We start from the raw sequence: 24,315 nt of genomic DNA, 5'->3' as shown, positions 1-24,315 counted from the left end.
CACTCAATTTCACCCCGGACTCTAGGACCTAAGCGTCAGTGACCAGTGTCTCGGGGAGGGAGTGTGAGAGCCAGTGAGACACACAGGCAGCCGGCAGGACCTCCTTGGCAACAACCCAGGAGGTCGCCTGTATGTCAGGCAGCCAAGCAAGGCTTGGGTTCAATTCCGTCATACTCACTGAACCCCCAATTTGCATTACACTGTCCATCACGCCCTTACATGTGTGACCCTATCTGTTCCCTCTGCAAAAAACAAGTCTCTCGGCACGTATTAAAGCTACAGGATAAGGCTGCCTGTTAAGCCAGAATGGAGTGAACCCTGCAGGAAATTTAGAATTCAGGACCGAGACTTCCTGGTGGTGCAGTGGTTAAGACTCTGTGCTACCACTGCAGGGGGCGTGGGTTTGATCTCTGGTCTGGGAACCAAGATCTCACATGCCGTGTGGCACAGCCAAAAAACAAAATGAAATTTGGGATTCACTATTTTCTTTATTCTTTTTTCCCTCTTACCTCCTGAAAGTTACTTTAAGAGCAGCATCATTTGAATGATGGAGTCTCTGCATTTAGACTTCTCTTGCCTCCTTCCTGGTGGCTCAGACAGTAAAGAATCTACCTGCAACGCGGGAGACCCAGGTTTGATTCCTGGGCTGAGACGATCCCCTGGAGAAGGGAAAGGCAACTCATTCCAGTTGCCTTCCAGTTGTCCTGGAGAATCCCATGGACAGAGGAGCCTGGCAGGAACAGTCATGGGGTCTCAAAGAGTCGGACACTGACCCTGAGTGACTGACACTCGCCTCCTTTGACCAGCTTGGTGGTTCTCAGACTCTAACTGGATGTCAGAGTCACTGCCCTGGGTTGGAGAGCACAGGCTCTGCATCCTACACTGAATTCACATTTTAAAGGTTTTTAAGAGTCTTTGACGCTATGGTTTCTCACCTAAAGTGCTCACTTTGGAATCCAAGGACTGCGAAAAGGGAGGCGCTATTGTACACCCTGAGAATTTTGGAATCCACAAGTCTGTTCATTCAACACACCTTTATCAGTACCTGTGATCAGGGCTGGGATCACAGCGATGGCCAAGGATGGATCCTGGTGTGAAGGAAATCAAAAGCCCTCTAAACCCAGGCTGGGCTGGTTCATCTCGCTGAGCGCTCAGAACGGGCCTGAAAAGGAGGAGGGCTTAGACAGAAGTATCTGGTTCTTGATCATCCAATCCCTGAAGAGCAAATAGGAGAACTGAATCCAAGCCCTCTGATCTCCAAAGAGGACTCTTCTACCCTCTTCACTCTCCAGTCCTCAAATTTGCACAATTTCTACATTTTAACATTTATTTTTGGCTGCACTGGGTCACTGTTGTCATGTGTGGGGTCTTCACCAGCTGTACCTAGTCGGGGCTACTCTGCTGAGGTGTGCAGCCTTCTCATGACGGCGGCTTCTTTTGTTACGGAGCTTGGGCTCTAGGCGCGAGGGCTTCAGCAGTTCTGTCCCGCACTGGCTCGGTTGCTCCAGGACATGTAGAATCTTCCCTCACCAAGGATGGAACCCATGTTCCCTGCATTGCAAGGTAGCTTCTTAACCACTGGACCAGTAGGGAAGTCCCTTATGCGCACATTAATAGCTACACCACCAAGGAGAAAGTGACAAGGCAGGAAATGAGTCCAGGCAGAGAGGAATTAGCTCACTCAGTGGATCAGGAAGGAGGTTATTGAAGAGCGTGCAAAATTAGTCACATTCCCTGGGGAAAATGCAAGCGCAGTGGCAGGAACAGTGGGCGCTCGGTTTTGTCAGCCCGGCCTCCATTCTCCTTTGCGGACCTCAGCGCCTAGGCTTTCTTTGAGCGTCGGCCTCCCTTCCCGTCTCAGGCTATGTGGATTGCATGAGGCAGACCCCACCCCCTGGCTAAGGGTGGCTCTGTGATCCAGGGCTGGCCAGTCAAGAGCATCTCATTCCTCTGACCACAGCGAGGGGTTTCAGGGTGGGCACATGACCCAATCTGAGCCAAGGAGAGGAATTCTAGGGTCCTCAAGGAAGAGAGAGTTTGCCCCACCAGAGATATTAAGAGACTAGGATGTCCTCCAGTGGTTGCTAGGAGCCACTCGGCCACCTTACAGGGAGACAGCCTGTTTTCCAGTGAGACCATGAGAGAAGAGAGCCAGGCAGGCAGGGAGAGTCCCCAGAGCAGGGGGGCCTTGGAGGCCACGCCTAAAGGTACCTCATCCCTGGGCTTACGTGTGCACACTTAGTCCCTCCGTCGTGTTGACTCTCTGCAGCCCCATGGACTGTAACCCGCCAGGTTCCTCTGTGCATGGAATTGTCCAGGCAAGAATACTGGAGTGGGTTGCCATTTCCTATTCCAGGGGATCTATCTTCCTGACCCAGGGATTGAACCCATACCTCTTGTGTCTCCTGCCTCAGCAGGCGGATTCTTTACCACTAGTGCTACCTGGCAAGCCAAGAAATCCCCTTCTGTGAGGAGGCTGGTTTGAATTGGGCTTCTATCCTCAGATCAATAGAGTGAGCAGAGTAGAATAGTCCTAGAAGAGGTGGCGATTGAAATTATGTTGGACCTTGACATTGATATTAGGCTGGAGATAGAGAAATCAAATCTACTTTGTGAACTTTTCTTGAATACAATTTCCAGGTTGGTTGATCAGAAAGCAGGATAATAGACTCTTAAGAGCTTCCGCAGATGGACTGTTTCCGTTCTCATTTTGACAAGGAAATGGAGAGCGGAAGGACAGGGGCCACAGAGCTGCGAGGAGCCCCACAGAGGGTGCGGTGCTGAGGAAGCAGTCATGGATGGGGGCTGGGCGTGTGGAGGGCAGCGCCTAGATACGGGCCAGAAGGAAGCAGTGGGCAAGGCACCCGGCAAGGGGCCTCGGGCTGGGCAGGACTTGAGGAGACCCACTTTCAGGATCAGAGAGGACTGGGCTCACATCCTTGCTCTGCTGTTTCACTAGCAGGGTGATCTTGAAAGCCACTTCCTATTCTGTGCCTGAATGCCCAGGTTTATAAAAGGGGGTTCAAGTCCTGCACTGAACTGTAAGTCACTAAGCCCTCTGATTACTAAACCCCAGAACAGTCTCTGAAGAGAACAAACCGAGTTCCTTATAGGCCTCAGGAAGGTTACGTTTCCAGCCAGGGAAGTCAGGAAACACACAATTTGTTCATCATCAGCCTTCCTAAGTCATCTGGTAGGCTCCAGGAGGCAAGGAGATTTCTTTCACTACTGCCTAGCTCAGTACCCACCACAAGATAGGCCTTCAAAAATAAGTCTTGAATGAATACGAGTAAACTAATAAAACGGCAGTTACTATAGAGTAAATAGAATGAATACATGCTGTGGTAGAAAGTGACAAGGGATAGTTTAAGACATGGTCAGAGGAGGCTTCCCGGAGAAGTGGGTGTTTGAGCTGGCTCCTGAATGGTGAGCAGAGAGTCATAGGAATAGCTGGGGGAAATGCATACCAGGGAGAGGGACCAGCGCATGCAAAGGCCCTGGGCTGAACTCATGACTGGAGAAAAAGCCACGCAGCTCGGCAGGAAGCTGACGGAGAGGCAGGCAGGGGCGGGATCACTGCCGATAACAAGACATTTGACCCTGAACTGAACCCAGTGGGCAGCCATCAGAGTGCTCGGCAGGGCAGGGGTGTGAACCAACCTGTGCGCTCAAGAGCTCCCTCTGCCCACTGTGTGGTAGACAGATTTCAGCAGGAAAGACAATAATATACGTCCCACACCTGGCGCACAATAGGTACTCGATGAACAAGAGGCATCCTTCACTACCCCCAGTGCCACATCCACAAAGGCTGGATGTGCTTATTCGCTCAGTGGTGTCTGACTCTTGAAACCCCATGGACTGTAGCCCACCAAGCTCCTCTGCCCATGGGATTATCCAGGCAAGCATACTGGACTGGGTTGTCATTTCCTCCTCCAGGGGATCTTCCTGACCCAGGGATTGAACCCCCATCTCCTGCATTGACAGGCAGATTCTTTACCCCGGAGCCTTCCCAATGTCCATTCCAAGCCAAGACTGTGCTCTTTATCCTCTGGGTTCAGGCTGTCTCTAGCTACCCTCTGGGTACTCTTGATGGTCACAGTAAAGCCAACAGACAGATTTGGAGGAAAATCCTCTCCCCTTTTTGGTTACAGTAACAGCCCAGGAGCCAGGGAGGGGATGTGCCGGGTGGGGGCGGGGAGTGGGAGCCTTCTGTTCAGTGTTGAGCCGTTCCCAGCATACTTTTCAAACATTCGTTTGCTTTTGCCCAGTCTCCTCCGTAAGAGACATGCTTTCGGATGTGTTTTGAAAAATATTCCATATGCTAATGGAATGTCACCATCTGCCAAAGAAGGCAGAGCTGTTTTTAAAGGAAAAACTATTACAGAAATGAGGTATTCACAGAGGGGCACTAAAGAGCCCGAACGTCGCTGACCTGAGGCTGACCTGGGCCGCCTCGTGTTACCAACATGAAAAGGGAGTGAGAGAATCTGAGGCCAATTAACTTCTCTCTCTCCCCCTCCCACCCTCTTTTTCTCCCCTCCCCTTCTTGGAGACATGATGAAATTTCCTGAAACAAAAACTCGCAGTCCGTTCTATAAAACGCTTTCGCCTCTGGTGGAAAAAGCCCCGATGGTCCCTTTTATCTCCTCATTCCTGAGGTGCAGACCTGGCCCCGGCTGTACGTGCAGACGGGGGCCGCGGGGAACGCTCCCAAGGTGCGAGAGAAGCGGGGCTGGGTGCGAGCGAGGCTCTCCCGGGCGCCCTGAGCCCTTGCCATGGGGTCCGGAGAGCGTGGCCGGGTCTTGGAAAGAGACGGAAGCGGGATTAGGTGTCCTGCGGCATGATTAGCGGACAGGCATTGTTGCCCGGAAGGCCTGGGCCGCTCGGACGGAGGCAAGTGTTTGGAAAAGGTTTTCCAAGTTCTGGGCGCGTCCTCCCGTCCCGCCAGGCCCGCTGGTTATCACACCCCTAACTTTCCGGCGGCTTCTTCTCCCGCGCGGTAGCTGCCTGTCCTCCTGGGCCCTCTTCTCAGGGCCCTGTGCTTCTGGGCTCTGCCGCAGGCCTCTCTCTCCTTCACGTCCCGAGGCCCCGCCGCTTGAGTATCTCCCAGGCACCTGCGATGTGCCTCCAGCCGCTCTTCCACCCCCTCAGCCGGACTCCCCCTCCCCTTACCTGGGGGACCAAGTACCCCACCGGCTAGTTTGGTGCAGGGGGTGTGAGGGTTTCCCATCTCAAGGCCTTGGCACTTCCGCCCACCCAGCCCGGAGCCTTGTATGGCAGACTCCCACCACCTATCATTGAGGTCCTGGGTCAGATGTCTCCCAGGCCACTGCGCCCTGTGTAATCTCTTCAGAGCACTTATCACGATCTGAATTTATCTTGTGAATTCATGAATGTATGGGCAGTGTAGCCATTGCTGTGTGTAGTCCATTTCTTCTTGGTGAATGTAAGCTTCCTGAGAGTAGGACCACATCTTCTTACATCGGTTAGAGCGCCACCTAGTGGCGCACCGGAGACACACCCACACAGAACAACCGGTGCCCTCGTCAGCTCCAGCTACTCTTCCAATCAAGGTTTCTATCTCCTCGATACCATGCCAGGGCTTCCCCGGTAACTCAGCGGTAAAGGATCTACCTGCGACGCAGGAGATGCAGGTTCGATCCCTGGATTGGGAAGATCCCCTGGAGGAGGGCATGGCAACCCACTCTAGTATTCCTGCCTGGGAAATCCCGTGGACAGAGGAGCCTGACAAGACTACAGTCCACAAGGTCGCAGGGTCAGAGAGGACTGAAGCAACTAAGCACACGTGAGCAATACCCCTCAACACTGCTTTCAGTGTTCTGCCCCTAGTCCAGGCCTCAATCCGTCTCTGGAATCTTGATGCTGGCCTTCTAACTGGACGTGTCCAGCTCCAAACCCCACCAGGGGCTGGCTGCCCACTGCCCCCAGGATACGGCCCCCACCCCATCCTGCTCCATGCACTCCTCACACACTGTGCATTGCTGAAGGCACACCACGCGCATCTGCTAGTGACCAAGGGAGAGATGCCAGGGACACACCGGTGAGCGGGGAGAGAGGTGTGCAGAGGGCCTGTTACTGAAAGAAGACTGCACGGCGTGAGGCCTGGCTCCTCAGGGCAACTGCTGGCATCATGGTGCCCACCGAGAGGAAGAGGCTAGGCAGTGTGCTGAGGTTCCAGCCAAGGCAGACTGGAATCAAGCCCAGGGCTCACCAGTGAAACACACCTGAGCTTCAGTTTCTTCAGCTGTGAAATGCTAATGGTATAATCGCGCAGATTACTGTCCAGATGAAACCGCTTACCAGCAGGCCTGGTACTCACCAATGGTGGTGATTTTTATTTGAGCTGTGGTTGGTATTAATCACTCTCTCCCCTTCACCACCCACTCCCCTCAGTCCCACACCTACAGGTACACTGAGGACATAACGCTGTCTCCTGTCTACTTGGAGACGCTGCAACGGGCTGAGGATACTGGCATGTTGAGGTCTCCTTCTTTTTCCAGAAATATCCCTGGCAGATAGGACAGGCTTTTAAAGCTGAGTTATTCTTAATAAAAAAAAATTAACAAAAATAACTTGGTAGAAACATGATTCGGTTGGTCCATCTCCCTCTGTTCCATCCACTGAACAGCCCGAGTCCTCACCGGGGCCAGTCACCGTACTTCCTAGTCTTTCCCCCTCAAGAGGCCCAGATAGGCCTCAGTCTGCTTGTGCACGTTTAAATTTGTCTCATATCACACCTTCCTAAACTCTAACCCTTATACTTTGCTCTGGAAATGCTGCACCATCTGTTTAAATGCCACAGTTGAAGCTACCAAAAAAAGCTGGCACCAAAAACCTGTTATGTACCAGGCACTGTGTTAGGCAGTTTAGATTATGTCATGTGACCCAGAGTGATCTTAAAATACTGTCTCCACTTCCTAGATGAAGCAGCTCAGGTTCACGGCAGGAAATGCTCTTGCCCAGGGGGCCTGCTGCCAATTAGCTACCAGAGGTCTGGTTTTGAACAAGGTCTGCCAGCCCCAAAGCTTGTTTCTTTCCTCCCTGCCATCCAGTAGACCAGTGATCCCCCCTGGATGGTCTTCATCAAGATCCAAAGGCCGTGATGTTCTAAGAGCATTTCTTCCCAATCATAAGAACTGAGGGGTATTTGGGAGAACAAACACAGCCCATGAGCACAGAAAGGTCCCTTGGATCCGGAAAGGGTGGAGGGAGTTTAAGTTGTAGTCACTGAGGTCTTCTCCCCCAGAACGTCAGCTTTGAGCTGTTCCTAAGGCATGCCCACCGCAGATTAAGTCTTTGGTGTGGTTACTTCCCGGTTCTGCCAGGCCAACCCACCAACAGCGTCTACTCTGAGAAATATAATCAGGCAATTCCTGGAGACAGGACAAGCAGACGGCCACAACCTGAAAGCCATGGAGCAAGACAAATCCATTTACAGGACAGCCTGCTTTCCAGGTTGCCCTGGGTGCACAGAGGAAATAATTACTTCTTGAGCTGCACCACACTTCTTCCACATGGCTTCACACAACCGATAAAAATTTTACAACACTGAATGAGGATTTCAGCGCATCTGCGCAAGTAAACACCTGAAGATGGCCCTGTTCTGTTATCCCACAGATGCTGACGGTCTATGAGGTGTTAGACCCAGCTCTGTGCAACAGAGCTGGGAGATGTTGGAGCTCCCAGAGGCTTCCCCAGTTAGAAGACCAAGTTGACCTTAGACCCAAGTCCTGCCTTGCTTTAGCACAAACTCAATTCCAACACAAAAGCAGGCAGCTGGTGTGCCGTGAAGTGCAGCAAGTACAAGCATGCTCCCTCTGATGTTAAATGTGACTGAAGGCAGTGGCTGCCAGCTCTTGGCTCCTTCCTCCTCCTGTCTTTTCAAACACTTCCCCCTTTTGGTCATTTTTCATTAGCCAACCTGTATTGATACTGTGTGCCAAAAAGCTTATCATTAATTTGTTCCTTTTCTCTGGAATCTCTTTCATCCTTCCAGAGTTGTTGTCATCTTGGATGCAATGCCTCAACAGGTCACTGCTAAAAGTGCTTCAGTTCAGGTCAGTCGCTCAGTCGTGTCCAACTCTTTGCGACCCCATGAATCGCAGCACGCCAGGCCTCCCTGTCCATCACCAACTCCCGGAGTTCACTGAGACTCACGCCCATCGAGTCAGTGATGCCATCCAGCCATCTCATCCTCTGTCGTCCCCTTCTCCTCCTGCCCCCAATCCCTCCCAGCATCAGAGTCTTTTCCAATGAGTCAACTCTTCACATGAGGTGGCCAAAGGACTGGAATTTCAGCTTTAGCATCATTCCTTCCAAAGAAATCCCAGGGCTGATCTCCTTCAGAATGGACTGGTTGGATCTCCTTGCAGTCCAAGGGACTCTCAAGAGTCTTCTCCAACACCACAGTTCAAAACCATCAATTCTTCAGCGCTCAGCTTTCTTCACAGTCCAACTCTCACATCCATACATGACCAATGGAAAAACCATAGCCTTGACTAGATGGACCTTTGTTGGCAAAGTAATGTCTCTGCTTTTCAATATGCTATCTAGGTTGGTCATAACTTTTCTTCCAAGGAGAAAGTGTCTTTTAATTTCATGGCTGCAGTCACCATCTGCAGTGATTTTGGAGCCCCAAAAAATAAAGTCTGCCACTGTTTCCACTGTTTCCCCATCTATTTCCCATGAAGTGATGGGACCAGATGCCATGATCTTCGTTTTCTGAACGTTGAGCTTTAAGCCAACTTTTTCAGTCTCCACTTTCACTTTCATCAAGAAGCTCTTCAGTTCTTCTTCGCTTTCTGTCATAAGGGTGGTGTCATCTGCATATCTGAGGTTATTGATACTTCTCCCGGCAATCTTGATTCCAGCTTGTGCTTCATCCAGCCCAGCGTTTCTCATGATGTACTCTGCATAGAAGTTAAATAAGCAGGGTGACAATATACAGCCTTGAGGTACTCCTTTTCCTATTTGGAACCAGTCTGTTGTTCCATGTCCAGTTCTAACTGTTGCTTCCTGACCTGCATACAGGTTTCTCAAGAGGCAGATCAGGTGGTCTGGTATTCCCATCTCTTTCAGAATTAAGATGGTGTTAATTCAGAGATGGCGAACTGGTGCTTGAGCAATTGACTTATGGGTCTCTTCATAATCTGGATTTTCAGTTCTTAAAAACTCAGATGAGGCATCACTGTGTCTGCATTCCAGCAACAGGTCATCCGGAGCTGGAGCACACTGTGTCCTCTAGGAACTGAGCTAGTGAAGCCTTCCTTTATAGATGAGGAAATGGAGATCCAAAAGGGGTACTGCCATAGCTCATTAGTAACAGGATGACCAGCCAGATGGTCCAACCTCCTTTTTCCTTGTTAACTAGAAAACAAACAGGCTGAGACGGCAAAGCACCACTTAACCTGACTGTATATTCAAGGAGTTCTATGAAACTTGAGAATCTCTACTCATTCACAACGTGAATTTCTTGCAGTAACATCGCCTATCAAGGATAAAAGAAAACTAGTGTTCGCTGTCTTGCGCTGACTGAGCACCAATATGTGATGTCAGAAGACAGCTTGAGGGGTGAGGGTCTGCTCTGGCCCCGGAGCCTCTGGCCACTCCACAGCACGGCTTGGGTTCAACATCTGCTGTTCGTAATGACTAGCCCAAATCACCAAGAACAGTTTATCCTGTTTAGCGTTTAGTACAGGCAGGGACATACAGACCTGTGATCAACAACAGTCATTACAGGAAAAGTCAAGAAACCACATCAACCTCAAGGAACTAAGTGACTTATAGAATATCATTATAACCAAATACTATGCAACCATCAGCAAGAATGAGGTAGAATTACATGTACTGACACAGGCAAATCCCAACACTAGATGAAACAGGTGAAGTACAGCAGGCTACACCAACTATTGCAGGGCATGGGGACAGCAGCTATGAAGCAGGCAGGAAGGCATTTGCGCGCACGCACACACACGCAGCCTTCTATGCACAGACTACTATCTGTCAGAGGATATCCAAAAAACTGGTCAATAAGGATTGGAGGACTGACAGTCAAGAGTGAAAGGGAAAACCACTGTGTACACCATCTTTCTATGGCTTGTAAATTGGCTTTCTTTAACCACATGCATAGGCTTCCCTGGTGGCTCACAGGTAAAGAACCCACCTGCTAATGCAGGAGATGTGGGTTCAACCCCTTTGTCGGGAAGATTCCCTTGGAGAAGGAAATGGCAACCCACTCCAGTATTCTTGCCTGGGAAATCCCATGTACAGAGAAGCCATGTACAGGACTGTAGTGAGCTACAGTCCACAGGGTCGCATAAGAATCAGACATGACCTAGCAACTAAACCACAACGATCATATGTGTACTACCTATTCTTAAAAAAAATTTTTACAAGAAAAATGAGTGGGAGCAAAGCTGTGTAGAATTACTCTAATTTCATCTCAAAAAAAGTCCAAATAAACAACTGAGCTGACTAAAGGCTGGTGTGAATCTAGTTATCAGGAAAGCTCAGCAACTACTCAGGACTTCTGAACAGAATCCTGAAGATACTAACTGTATTCCTTCTGCTTTAGTCCTCAGTCATGTGTCAATCTGCCAAAAGGAAAGACAATTTCATGTCCCTTAAAGGGCTGCAATTTAACTGTACATGCCCCCCCAACCCCCTGGATTCAGAGGATCCACTCCCACTTTGAGTCCTTGGGCACATTTAAGGGACCATTCTCACAGTAACTTGTGAAGCAATTAAGCATTTGTGGGAAGTGAACTAGCTGAGGAGGAGATCTGAACCAGCCTCCAACTCCTGAGGTTAAAGCTGGCTTTCAGGAAAAGGTCCCTAGGCAGAGACAGGCATTATCTCATACCAGTTCTCACAGGCCAAAGAGAGTACTTTGCCTTTAACCTCGTGGTACAGAGCAGATGTTTCTTTCTTTCTTTCTTTTTTTAATCTAAAACTTTAACTGTATGTCACTGAATTACTGACAGCATGTTAACAGTTTTTTTTGGGGGGGAGGGCGGGAATTTCTTAATAGAACATCATAGCATCACAACACTTTATTAATACAGTACTGGCTTTGAATTAGTGGCTGAAAGAACAATTGCACGAAGCCAGATTAGGTGTACTGCATAATACTCATACTTGATTTATTGACATTACTTAGCAATTTATTGGACAAAGGTCAAACTTTTTGTTTTTTATTAAGCACATTCCACAGTACAAAGCTGTCATGAATAATATCTGTACAATTTAACAGTTTTAATAGCTGTTCAGACACAAATTTATTTCAAACAGATAATTGGCAAACATAATTAATTACAAGTTAGAATTAGACTATCCCAGTGCTTTAAAACATTAATATAGCAGTAATTTACAGTTGCTCAATTATGGTTAGCAAAATAAAGTCCAGAGTACGGCTGGGAATTACTACTATAATCCCAGAAAGTCGGAATTCCTTGGGTGCCAAAGTCCCCTGCTATAATTTAGTAGGCACAATTCAAAGGTTGTGTGCATATTCAAAGGCCATAATCTCCCAAGGAACAGGAACTTCTATATTAAACATGCAAAACAACAGAAAGTCCATCCGTTCAGAAGCAGCGCCTCCTCCCCTCCCCCCTGCCCCGCCCCGGGCTCTCCTACCCAGCCTGCTGTTTAAGCTGTAGGATGAAGAGCGGGTCAGTGAAAACAACTCGCATAACCACCCTCAGGCTCACACATCCACTGGATGAATGGAGATGTATTTTTTTATACTTTGAGACTCCTCAAAAATAGAAATTAACTTAATAACATGTACAAGAGAAGGATGTTATTTTTTAAAAGGACAAAGGAAAACAAAACCAACCAACCCAATAAGCAATCACAGACACACACATTGATCCCCACACCGTTCTTAATGCAAAAGGACAAAGCAGAGCCCAGGTACCTTCCCCTCTGGGGAGAGTGTGCTCTCACGGGAAGAGGTTTAGTTAACAGGAGGTTCTCATTGGTCCTTGAAAATGTTAGCGACCTTCCTTGATCTTTGGAAACAGTGGCAAAGGGCAAATCAAAACCTAATACTGGACAAGGGAAAAGGAGGGCCAACTGGACACCAACATCCTTTCCATGCGGGTCATCGTGACAGTGCCATTCACACATTTCCGGCTGCAGAGCGCCTGGGAGCCAGGGGAGCTTGCTGGGGCCATGGCAGCAGGCACCAGGGATGACAGGGATGGGGTTCGTGAGCCTGAGGCTTCACACCTCCTGGGAGGACTCTTCCACTCAAGACGGGCCCCTGAACCAGCCTGACCTGGAACCCCGGGCTCCAACACACAAATGGGCCCTGCCACCAACCCGATCCGGGCAGGACGCACAAACGCTGGAGGTGGGGCAGTCAGTGAGTAGGTCTGTCTCGCCCTTCCCTTTCCAGGGTTACTAACACACAGAGCGTGACCTGGGATGAGAAATCAAATGAATGAATGCCATGGGAAGTAACCACGAATACAGAGGAGTACTGATGAAGAAAAGAACAACAAAAACATTTAAGGTACCTCTCTTATTGTATATACTGCATGACAAACAAAACATTTCGTGTTCAACTTCAGAAATTACATCTTAAAACAAGATTCTCATTAAAACACACACACCCCCCCCACACACGCACAATGACAATGACAAAATGAAAACACTGTATGAATACTGCAGGAAGGGTTCCAGGTCATCCACATCGACCCCGGGAGCGGGTTCTTGAGCCCAGCCCATGGTGAAGTGCGAACACACTGTGGATTAGTGTCTCAGGCACGGGGGCCCTGACTCGAGCAACCTTGAGGTTAAACTGTTATGTACATTATATCTACATGCGACACAGTATTTTAAATTAGGAGGCAAGCACACGTGTGAAGGTGTTACTCTACTGAATATCAGGAGATGGTGGCGGGTACGGAGAACAGTTAACAGAAGAAGAGGAGCTGTATCACCTGTTGGGAGAGAATATAACCTGGCATATAGTTCTTTAAATTAAAAGAAATTGGTACAGAAAGGAAGTATAATCCAAAAAAATATCAATCAATCCAGAGAAATGTTTCCATTGTCCAACATGTTCCTAATACAAGTCAGAATTCATCATGACTTGGACGGTCAAAAGGAGAATGCTAACTTCTGAAAAGGGAAGCCCTGGACATTCTGGGTAGGTGTTTGGCACCCAAATTTCACCGAAGAATGCTGTTTCTTAATATCAGACCAAAGTGCAAAGCAATATAAATTAGAGGCCAAGTCTTCTCTTGACGGTCGATTTACTTCTGCAAAACAGACTTTACGTTCCTCTCATATGAACAATTTACATTTGAAGCGTTAGATTTGTTTTCACTGGTAGGGGGAGGAAGTGGGGTTCTGTACTACTGAAAGTCGGTGAGGCTAAGGTATCCTTCTCAAAGCAGAGGCCGGAATCGGAGGTGAGAAATATCGGTACTTGAAGAGTTAGGCTGCTTTGCATCTACCCAGCGTCTAGAACCAATTCCAGCTTCTTAACTCAGCTGTGAAGAACTCCCTTAGGCATTTGGTAGCCGCGTAGCCAGTAGTTCAAGACTAGGAAACCCTGGGGAAAAAAAACACAAACAAACAAAAAAAACCAAAGGGAGCATGGATGGATATTCTGGTTGGATGTGAAGATATATATCACAGCCCATACATCTCCACAAAGACACATACATTGCTGTGCACACGTTAACACTGATTGTCAAATAACCAGCATCAAAACAGACGCTGCAAACTGTTTTGAGCATACTACGTACCAGGCGTCACATTTATTTAAACCTCACAACAAACTTATGAGGGAGCAGCTATTATACTCACTTAAAAGAGAGAACTGAGGCTCAGAAACATTATTTAGTTTAAAGCATTAGCCCTTATATCCTGGGATAAACCATAACGGAAAAGAATATATAAAAAAGAATATATTTATGTGTATAACTCAGTCACTTTGCTGTACAGCACAAATTATCACAACATTGCAAATAAACTAGACTTCAAGGGGAAAAAAAGCATTAGCTTAAGTGACAGAGAGGGGATTCAAAGAGATGACTGACCCTATACCCTATCATTTTTCACACTGCTAAAAGTTATGCATGTAATATATGCTCAAAGTTACATTTTGTAATTAGCATCATCTTAAATTTATGCCACCCAGAGCCCACCAGGCCTCTCTTATGAAAGACCAAGAGCCTTTATCTGTCACTGTAAAACAAAAAATATGTAAAGGCTAGTAAATAAAGTATTCCTTCTTTAAAAAAAAAAAAAAATTGGCTGTGCTGGGATCTTAGCTGCAGCATGCGAGATCTAGTTCTCCCACCACGGATGGAACCCAGGCCCCCTGCATTGGCAGTGTGGAGTCTTAACCACTGGATCACCAAGAAAGCCCCTAAAGTATTCGTTCTAAATAGAATGCTAATAGTCAGGAATTACTCCTTTTTGAAATAAATCATTTATAAGAGGAAAACACAATGCAGAGGGGGAGGCAACTGAATGGTCTCTATTTTTTTTGACCATGAACTTGAGTGAGCTACCCAGGTGGCGCTACTGATAAAGAGCCTGCCTGCCGATGCAGATGTATGAGACATGGGTTCAGTCCCTGAGTTGGGAGGATTCCCTGGAGGAGGAAATGGCAACCCACTCCAGTATTCTTGCCTGGAGAATCCCATGGACAGAGCAGCCTGGCGGGCTACAGTCCAAGGGGTCGCAAAGAGTTGGACGTTTACAACTGAAGCAACTGAGCACACATGACCTTGAGTGAGGAACATGTTTTAATCACAGTCTCTACACGTACACAAACACATACACACACTCCTAAGCAGAACACTCACGAAACAATACTTATCATTACTATGAACAATGCAGGTTCACACTTTATATCCTAAATTTCACCCAAAGTCAAAATCCATCGAAATGATTTCACAACCACTAATAAGTTACAGTCCTTTCCAAACACCACTGGCCTGGAAGATCTAAGTTGCCTTTAGGTCTAAAACTCTATGGTGTAAAATAGAAAGAAAGAAAAAGGGGTGGGGGTGGTTTTTTAAAGCTTTTGATTTGTTTTTAAAGCTTATATACTATTTAAAGACAATTTTCCTAAAAGGTTGGTAATTTTCACTAAGACCAAGAATCCTAATGTTTCTCAATAAATTCAAGACAGATTCAACTTCATCTGCCACTATTTTCCCCATGAAGGATACGAAGAGTACTTGAATTATTTAAAAAATATTAACACTCAGAGATTAGAAGTCAGCACTCTCAAATGCTACTAGTGGGAATGTCAAGAGATGTAACTCTTCTGCAGGGTATCCCCAAGTATCAAAGTCTTTAAATGTCATACTTTTCAACCTAGACACTGCAGACATTTCTAGAATTCTATCCAAAGGTAATAAAGGGTTGGGCAAAGACTAAGCTGAAAGAATCATGGCAATGTGTTTTATAATAGCTAAAAGCCGGGAGGAAAATATAAATATATAACAGGGCCATATCCAAACAATCAAATTTTATTTTGCCATTAGGAACAATAATTTAGATAAACAGTGACCTTGCTAACAGGCAATAATTTCACAATAAAGGGGGCGGGGAGAAGCACAGTTATCAACCACAATTTTTAAAAGCCTGAAAGGCTACGTACAAAGGAGTTAATAATAGCAAACCGAGGAATTTATTCTCTTCTTTTGGCCTACCAACTTTTACTAATTTCCAAATAATGATCCTATATTGTCTTCTAATAAAAAAGAGAGCTACTGTATACATAGCTCTTAGAAGTCAGTAATTTTTTAAAAAACGACTCAGCAAATAAATCTACTGCTTTAATTTCCCGACACAGAAATACTCTTACCTTATATTTTAGGGGTAAATATCTTACTGCAAGGTTAAATCATCATTATGGTAGTGCTTCTTATTATGCATAAATCTTACAGTATCACATGGTAATAATTTTTCCTTGTTACAATAAATGAAAAGAACTTGGAAAAGAGCAATGAAATTTATAAAGTTGACTGCCAAAGTTGTCAAAAGTAGTTCACTTTGAAGAGACAAACACATTTGAGGTTTCAATGCTTGTGCTGCTTAAAAAGCAGATAAGATTTTTCCACTGATTTGTGATTGTGGATCACAACAACGCAGTTGTTCTTAGGCTCCCAAAAAGGGGGTGAGAGGAGGGACTGGAAGAAGTAACACCTCAGTTTTCTTTCCACCAGAGCCAATGAGAGAGTGAGCCCTGGTGATCATTATTCCATCTCTCAGTCAAAGGAACTATGTTTCAGGGCAGTTTCACAAAGTCTATAAAAGTTGTCCAATTTGTGAATGTTTACTATGCTCTATAATTCATCTATCAAATATGCCAGAGGGGGGAGAAAACACACTACAGACGTCTTAGATTTTACCATGTGCTTCTCTAGTAGAGTGGCACATTTCAAAACCACCAAAGAGATACATTTAAGTTGCTGTATGATACACCTCCTCCTCTGACCCCATCCATCTCAGGTCGGTCAGTTGGAGCTGTCCATGTTCTGTTTTATGCATATCTCCAACACGGGAAAAATAAAAGCAGAGGCACTGGGATACAACAAAAGCAACGCAGAGAGAGAAATGTATAGCTTAGAATGGAAGTTAAGAACGGAATCAACTTAACAAAAGATGTGCAAGACTTCGACACTAAGAACTGCCAAGGCACTGCTCAAGAGAAACAAGAAGATTTAAATAATCAAGAGATATACTGGGTTTATGGATTAGAAGACTCAACATTTGTTAAAGATGGAAATTCTCCCCAAAATGATCTTTAGACTCAATGCAGTTCTGATCATAATCCCATAATCTTCATAGAATTTGACAATTTCATTCAAAAATGAGTATGAAAACCAAAAGGACCTAAAAGAATCAAAACAATGTTTTTAAAGTTGACTTATTATACAGTGTGGTATTGGCAAAAGGATAGCCATAGATCACAGAACAGAAGAGAGGCCAGAAAAACAACTACAAACAAGTGGGGAATTGAGTTTTTGACAGATTACTAAAGCAATTCAATGGAAGAGGACAGTCTCTTAATCCAATAGAGCTGGAATGACTAGATGGCTGTATACAAAACAAGAACATTGATATCCTTACCTCACACTATATACAAAAATTAACTCTAAAGAGATCAAAGACCTAAATGTCAAAGCTAAGCTCTTACAATGATGCTCGTCCAAACATGGTAGTCACTAGCTACATGTAGCTGTTTTAAGTTTAAATGAAGTATAAATATAATTAAAAATCCAATTCAATTTAAATGTAATTAAACACTCAGTTCCTAAATCAAACTGGACACATTTCATGAGCTTAATAGCTACACACAGCTCATGACTACCAAAGTGGATGGTGCAACTGTGGAAAACTGAAATCTAGTGAAAGAAACGTCAGTGTTTGCTAAGGCTGCGGTGGGGTCAGGTTCTGACTCAAGGACACAAGGGAACTTCTGGGGGTGACAGAAACGTTCTTATCTGGATTGTGGAGGAAGTTGCAGGGGAATGTAAATTTGTCACACAGTATACTTTAAGTGGGTACAATCTGTTTTATAAAAATCACACCTCAATAAAATTGATTCAAAAACAAAAATGGAGATTAGCGAAGGGAAAGGGCAGAGGGAGACGTGTACATATAGGCACCTGTGTATAGAAGACTATATCTAGTACTTTGACTATGCTAGTGTGGACAATTTATTCCAATTTCTTACTGAGTTACTCTCTATGTTTGTGGAAGGTGACTGTATGAATACACTGCAGTTTCTTATGCACACTTACTTATTTACGGTCAGATTCTGGTTGGCTGAGCAGAAAGGGCACAACGATGTCATGCTGGCCCCAGGAGCCACTCGGCCAACCAAGGCCAGCGAGCGCTCACGGTGCACTGTGCGGGGTCAGACACTGGGGCTCCAGAACAAGAAGGAGCGCCACAGCCTCGTGAGAGAGACAGGCGTGCACACCATTTCAACGCCAAAGAATAAACCAAGTCAGATCAGGTGAAGGAGAGAAGGTGGGGTGCTGGTCTCTACAAAGCCCTGACAACGCAAGCAAGGGGAGCAAGGGGCCAGAGGTCTGAGGAGTAATGAGGGAAAAGGAACAGAATTCAGTCTGGTTGGAGCACTGGGTTTTTGGAAGGGAAGAATGAGAGGCTGAAGTGGGGGAGGGTAGAGAGGACAGCAGGTGAGAGCTAGAGGGTGAAACTCCTGGTAGCTGGTCCTAGCTAAGCCTTGTTCCTAAAGGCAGCAGGGCGGTAGTGCAGGGCAGAGGCAGGGCGGTAGTGCAGGGCAGAGGCAGGGCGGTAGTGCAGGGCAGAGGCAGGGCGCTAGTGCAGGGCAGAGGCAGGGCGCTAGTGCAGGGCAGAGGCAGGGCGCTAGTGCAGGGCAGAGGCAGGGCGCTAGTGCAGGGAAGAGGCAGGGCGCTAGTGCAGGGCAGAGGCAGGGCGAAGGCAACCACAGGTGTCAGTAGGATCAAGGGTGGCCGGAAGAGGGAGAAGAAAATCCCAGGAAGGAAGGAGGAAACCAGTTTTCATTCGGGTCCATTCCTCCTTCCTCATGTATTTCTTTTTCTTTGGGGGAAGGAAGGCTGACTCGGGGATGAGCAAGCATTCAAGAGATCCTTGCCTTCTTCCTCTGTAATTTCCTGTAATTTAATAAATGTAAAAAGTGTGGCATGTGAATTTCTCAACTGACTTGTAAAGAATCTATCCAGAGAGAAAAAAAGCGAGGGAGATGGCCATTATCACAAGAGACAGCAGGAACACACTTGAGACCAGGATCAGCAACGATGTATGTGACTTAAGGGTCACTACCGTGGCTCAGCTCTTACAGCCGAGGAGGCACAGCCAACCCGTGGTGGCACTGAGTCCTCCTGGGTCCACGTGGGGTCCCGTCATCCTTCCTACTGACCGGCAGTACTCCAACCAGGCACTGCTGCTCAAACCGAGTTGGCATGAAGAAAAAACACACTGGCCATTCCTGATGCAGACCCTGGCTTCTCACTAATAATGGAATGGGGCAAGACCAGAGGTCAGCATACTTTTCTTAAAAGGTCAGAATGTGTACAGATTTTAGATGCTGTCAGCCACATGGTCTCTGTTGCAACTACTACTCAATTCTGCCACTGAAGCAGGAAAAAAGCCACAGACAATAGCTGTGGCTGGTGAGGGAGAGCGTATGGAGGACAGAAGGTAAGAGCTAGATGTTGAAACTCCTGGTTTCACAGACACAGACATGACTGTTTCCAATAAAACTATTTATGGGCATTGGAATTTGAATTTTATGTAATTTTCACATGTCTTAAAATAATACTGTTAAGTTTTTCAAAGTATTTAAAGTGCAAAACACTATTCTTAAACTGCTGTGCTAAGGATACAGAAGACTGGCAGAGGGTCAAATCTGGCCTCTCGCTGTAGGCCTGACCCTTGAGTAAGTCAAATTTCCTGGAGCAGAAATAAGGAGTATTTGAAAAGATGTCAACTTAGTGATCTATAAACCAGTGATTCCCTATCTTTTCACCAACAAATGTCACAATTCTACACATGGACTTTCTTTACATTTCTAATATTCAATAAATAGAAAAATATACAATGATAAAAAGCTACTAAGCACTAAGCAATGTACATAAATATGAATTTTATTAACAGTCTTTACATACGTGGTAGTACAATATGCACAACATTATTTCTTCAATCTACGAAGTTTAATGTGCACAGAATGCACAGGCCTCCTTGCGGAATTCTCAATTGGGATTACTGGTCCAGATGAACATGATCATCAGTTCGAAGGACACAGCCAAGGAAGGCTTCTCATTCTCTATTAATGGATAACCTTTGTAATCAAAACATGCCATCATCCATGGTTACAATGGCTCTAAGTCTGCCTGTAACCAGGGCAAAGAACTCTCCAGGGTACCTGCTGAGTCTAATGGATAAAAAGTGAGTTTTAGGGGCTCCCTCAACAAACACCCTTCTCTGACTCCTCCTTCAGGGAATGGCGGTGGTGGGTGGACTGTAATGGGAGGAAGGAGAGGTAGTTTTAAGAGTTTGGTGGACGGTGATTTTTTTTTTAAACTGAAAGACAAGAAAGAAAGAGAAAAAGAAGATCCTTATATTGCAAAACAGATTGGGGGATTTTTACTGGTATTAAATTGATATGACCTGGGAAACAGTTTTAAAAACAGGAACCATAGTTTCTGGCAATACGAAAACCCGCAATAATCAGGATTCTGATTCAGACCTTATTTTGATGTGACCATAAAGATACTAGAACTATACTAGAGTTCTATACTAGAACTCTGCAAAGCTGATGCCTCTAATAAAGACTAACCACATTGGTTCCTATTACTTCCCCAGAGGGAAGGTGGACTCAATCAGCCAAGTTACAAGTGGGGAAGTACTCACCTGAAACGGGTGAAGTGCAGACTGTTATCTGGAGATGTAAGTGTATGTTCTGGAGGGAGAACGGGTCTCATTCTGGGCACTGGGAGGCACATTTAAGAAATCCCAAATCAAAATTGTGTCATCGTGCGAGCTGCTGATGATCTGAAATTCATCAAACTGTAGCCGAAACACACGTCCAGAGTGTTCCTGGGAAACATATCAGCTTGATGAATAAAACGAGACCTTGACAATCCCTCCTATCACCAGGGAGCTGGCACAGGCTAAAAATACAGCTCCTTATCCAGGTTTCCTAAATAAGTCTCCAGAGCTTACTGAGCTTTGCCCTTCACCCAAGGAACACATATTCTGCTTCTACTTCAAGGGTTTTCTTTAACTTTGTATTCTAGATTCTGTCCCATTAATATGTCAAAGAAGAAAAACTGCCTGATCGTCTCGCAACGATATTTAATACCTATTCTTGATACACTGTAAAAACTAGGCCCAGAAGGATAGTGTTTTTAACATGACCAAGCATACCTATCTCAAACCACAGCCAACGTCGAAATCAATGGTGAAATATCAGAAGTATTCCTATTAATATCAAGAAGGAAACAAGAATGGCCCTGACTGAAGTTCCGCATGTTCTAGTCAATGCAAGGAGGGAAGAAATAGAAGCTAAAACTATTAAAAATAAGAAAAATCAATCCATATTTTCAGACAACTGTCTCCTCAAAAATACAACAAAAGCAAACAGATTATTAGAAATAATGAGCTTGGTGAAGTAAGCTTGCTAATGAGCTTGCTAAAATAAAATTAACATATAAAAACAAGTATTCCTGTATGCCAGCAATAATGCCTAGAACACAGACTGAGGGGAAAGTTCACCATAACCTACAAAACGTGCTGCGTTGTAAAACACAACCCAGCCACAGACACCCGTATTAGGAAATCTCCCAAACCTGCAGACAGGAAATACTCCTCGCTCCAGGAGGAAGCCAGGCCATCTACAAATGAGGGCCTGCTTTCATATTTTAAGCTGTGTCACCACTCCCAGGAGAGAGCTCACAGCGGTACGAATGGAAGACAGTCTCCGGTGCTGACTAAACTAATGAAGAGCCCACTCCGCAGAAGGAGCGCCGTGAGGTGTGGGCGCTCTCCAGTGGCGGGCTCAGGGAGGTCATCTGCGGGGGCCAACTGCCAACACAGGGAAGCGCTTCCCATTCCAACACATCACATACCACCAGCGTGCGCAGACACAACGTGCTTGCCGGGGCTCGCGGGTCGAGAGCAGCTTGCAAGTCCCAAACTTTGATTTTCCTAGAACGGAGAATGAGATGGCAATGGGTGGGAAAGTTAACGTTTTACACACTGTCAAGCATTTCCTTGACAAAAAGGAGTGCATTTGAACTGCCTATTTTAAAAGCTAGTGGGCAATCTGCTGATGTTTTGTCAAGGTATTTAAACCAATTACACTTGCTTTGGAAGAAATAAGGACCTACACATTCTCCGAATTGCTGAAATGGTGAAGAACTATTATTTGAGGGGATACAAGAAAACAACTTCATGTTATCTCAATTCAATTCCTGACTTGATAATCTGTGTCACCAAATTCATTCATCAGGGGGCTCTCTAGGGCTGAGTAGGTGCCACTGACAGAAGCTAGGGCTCTTGGTGAAATTCCAAGGATACCTTTCTCCAAACTAAACAAACGCTGAAAGTTAATAATAGGAGTATGAACAGACCAACTAACTCAGTGAAGTATATATAAGGTCATCTTGAAAGGTTTATGGTTGCCATTTGCTCATTTTAAAAGTCATGAGGCTTTTTAAAGAGGATGTGTTCAATCTACCAAAAGGGGAAAATAAATTTATCATTGAACTCACCATACACACACAAAAAAGCCTGGTTTAATTTAGGGCTGGGACAAAGAACTGAATTTCCACACAGCCTAAGCTACTCCCTTCAGTTTATGATAATGGTTAAAAGCATAAGCTTAGTTCATCCTTCTGGGCCTGAGTGTCCCCACACATCAAGTGGTGTCACACCCGCCATCCACTATCACGAAGGAAATAGAACACCCAGCACGGGGCCCGGCAATACACGGCTGCTTCATAAGCAGTACTTCCTGTTCCTCTTCAAATAGTTGTGGCTGTGCCATTTGAAAATCTGAAACACATACCCATCATAGGCCCCGCTGACAATCCTCTTGTTATCAAACCGGATGCATCGGACCAATTCTTCATGTCCCTCAAGGACTCTCAAACAGGCGCCACATTCAATGTCCCACAGCCTTTAGTGAAAAACAGAGCTCTGTGAGCCAGCCTTGCACATGACCACACTACCCACACATCTTCACCATCCTGGGAGCACGTATTTCTGTTTCATTCCTGCCACATTACACACATTCAAAGACGCATGTGTGTATCTTATTCAGGTATTTTTTAAGAACTTGGGAAGAGGCCTTACTTTTCACTTGAAACTTTTAAAAATCATGTTGTTATTATTTAAATAAGACCAACAAACAAGAAATTTCAATTATATTTAGTTCCCAGGCATTCTAGTAAAGTCTGAATGGATGAAACCAAGGAGTCAAATGATCTGGGAAGGATTTTTCTGAGGGAGATGAGGATTGTAGGCTGTAAAGAAGAAGCATATGGGTGTAGGGGAGATGAGAGAGATGGCCCAGGGGGTAGGCTTCCAAGCCAGGCACTTGGAGCCTGGAGGCCATGAGGCCCGCTGTGATTAGGACCAGTGGACCAGCTGGTGGTCTCATCTCCCAATTGGCTTAGGGACATCCCCTTCCTATGACAGACTGCAACCTCGGGCTACCCAGAGCACAGCGGGGATCTCTTACTGGGTCCATGTCTTAGAAACACGAACCCACTGACTACATACGGCCCTTTTCTCTATACGATTTATGTAGCAATTCTGGAAATAGAGTTTTTTTTCTATTATCATTGATATGTCTACATTATTTGCAAAAAAGAAATCACAGTAAACTAATATGCACAAACAAAGCTAGCAAATCTATACTGCTGTTTTCTTAGCCTCCAGCAGTAGAGCCCAGTAGCTCCTGTCACACATCCAATGACTATTCTATCCTAAGCAACAGCTCTCCACCATCAGTGAGGGTGGCTTCCTAATCTACTGTGAAGACAGCCAGTCAGCACTGCCCCTATGACTCCAGAGGTTCCCTTCCTTAAACTAGACAGCAATGCACATTATTATTTTGCAAAAGCTAAGAGATTCCAATGAGGAAGTTATAGATTGTTTATTGTTGAAACATTACATAATGCAAAGCACAGAGAATGCAACAGAACGAAGATTCAAATTCTCAACGGACTTTTATGATATCTTCACATTTAAAATGGTAAAGAAAACTCTTGGCAGTTATAGCTATATTGTATCTGCTTTCATTCTTTTTTTAAAAAATAATCTTGAACCGAATCCGTATTTTGCTCAAACAGCCAATTTGTTTATAAAACTTACTAGCAGATGTTGGGATGGTGGAAAAAAGACCTGGGATAATTAAGTAGATATTTGAGGAAAGTTTTTAATACAATAAAAAGTATTTAAGGATAGGCATATTTATTAGAAAGAAAGAACAACGAACCTTGGGGAGAAAAAAGGGAGATAAACGACTAAGCAGGAATTGATGACACTCCCATCTGCTGGGGAGAGAGGCAGGAGCTCACAGGTGAGGGAAGCAGAGCATCAGGCGGGAGCATGCTCTGTTCTGAGGCATTTGGGCCGTAAGCGATTTTGGGTGGAGGTGAGGCTGTAAAACCCTGTGCACTGGGGAGTCTTGCAGGAACACCCAGGACATACACAATCCGCCCACTTTAGTACGCAGAGCCAGATACACGTAGAAAAATACCTGAAGCTTGCTTATCAGAAGCAGCCCCCAAACCAAGT

General features: G+C 45.7%; 1 protein-coding gene across 22 annotated transcripts in view; it reads right to left on the bottom strand.

Annotated features, from left to right (window-relative positions):
- Positions 1–11,131: 11,131 nt before the first annotated feature.
- FBXW11 (F-box and WD repeat domain containing 11) overlaps positions 11,132–24,315 on the bottom strand; it is a 131,597-nt gene continuing 118,413 nt past the window's right edge. For 17 of the 22 annotated variants that reach the window (XM_086362225.1, XM_086362226.1, XM_086362210.1 and 14 more), the window contains 4 exons: positions 22,580–22,690; positions 21,639–21,717; positions 20,422–20,607; positions 11,132–13,585 (listed from right to left, as the gene is read on the bottom strand). In XM_086362225.1, coding sequence (XP_086218351.1) covers positions 20,446–20,607; positions 21,639–21,717; positions 22,580–22,690 — 352 coding nt within the window. In that variant the 3' untranslated portion in view covers positions 11,132–13,585; positions 20,422–20,445. Of the gene's footprint in view, positions 13,586–19,637; positions 20,092–20,421; positions 20,608–21,638; positions 21,718–22,579; positions 22,691–24,315 lie in introns of those variants that run through there. The other 5 variants (XM_086362217.1, XM_086362214.1, XM_086362209.1 and 2 more) reach the window with 1 other exon arrangement.

The sequence above is a fragment of the Bos grunniens genome, chromosome 20 (genome assembly GCF_055505025.1).
Source record: "Bos grunniens cultivar Pamir isolate PY7600 chromosome 20, Bosgru_T2T1.0, whole genome shotgun sequence".
In the NCBI taxonomy this organism is placed as follows: Eukaryota; Metazoa; Chordata; class Mammalia; order Artiodactyla; family Bovidae; genus Bos; species Bos grunniens.
Note: the sequence above shows the minus strand (reverse complement) of the source record. Positions and strands in the feature narration are given on the sequence as shown.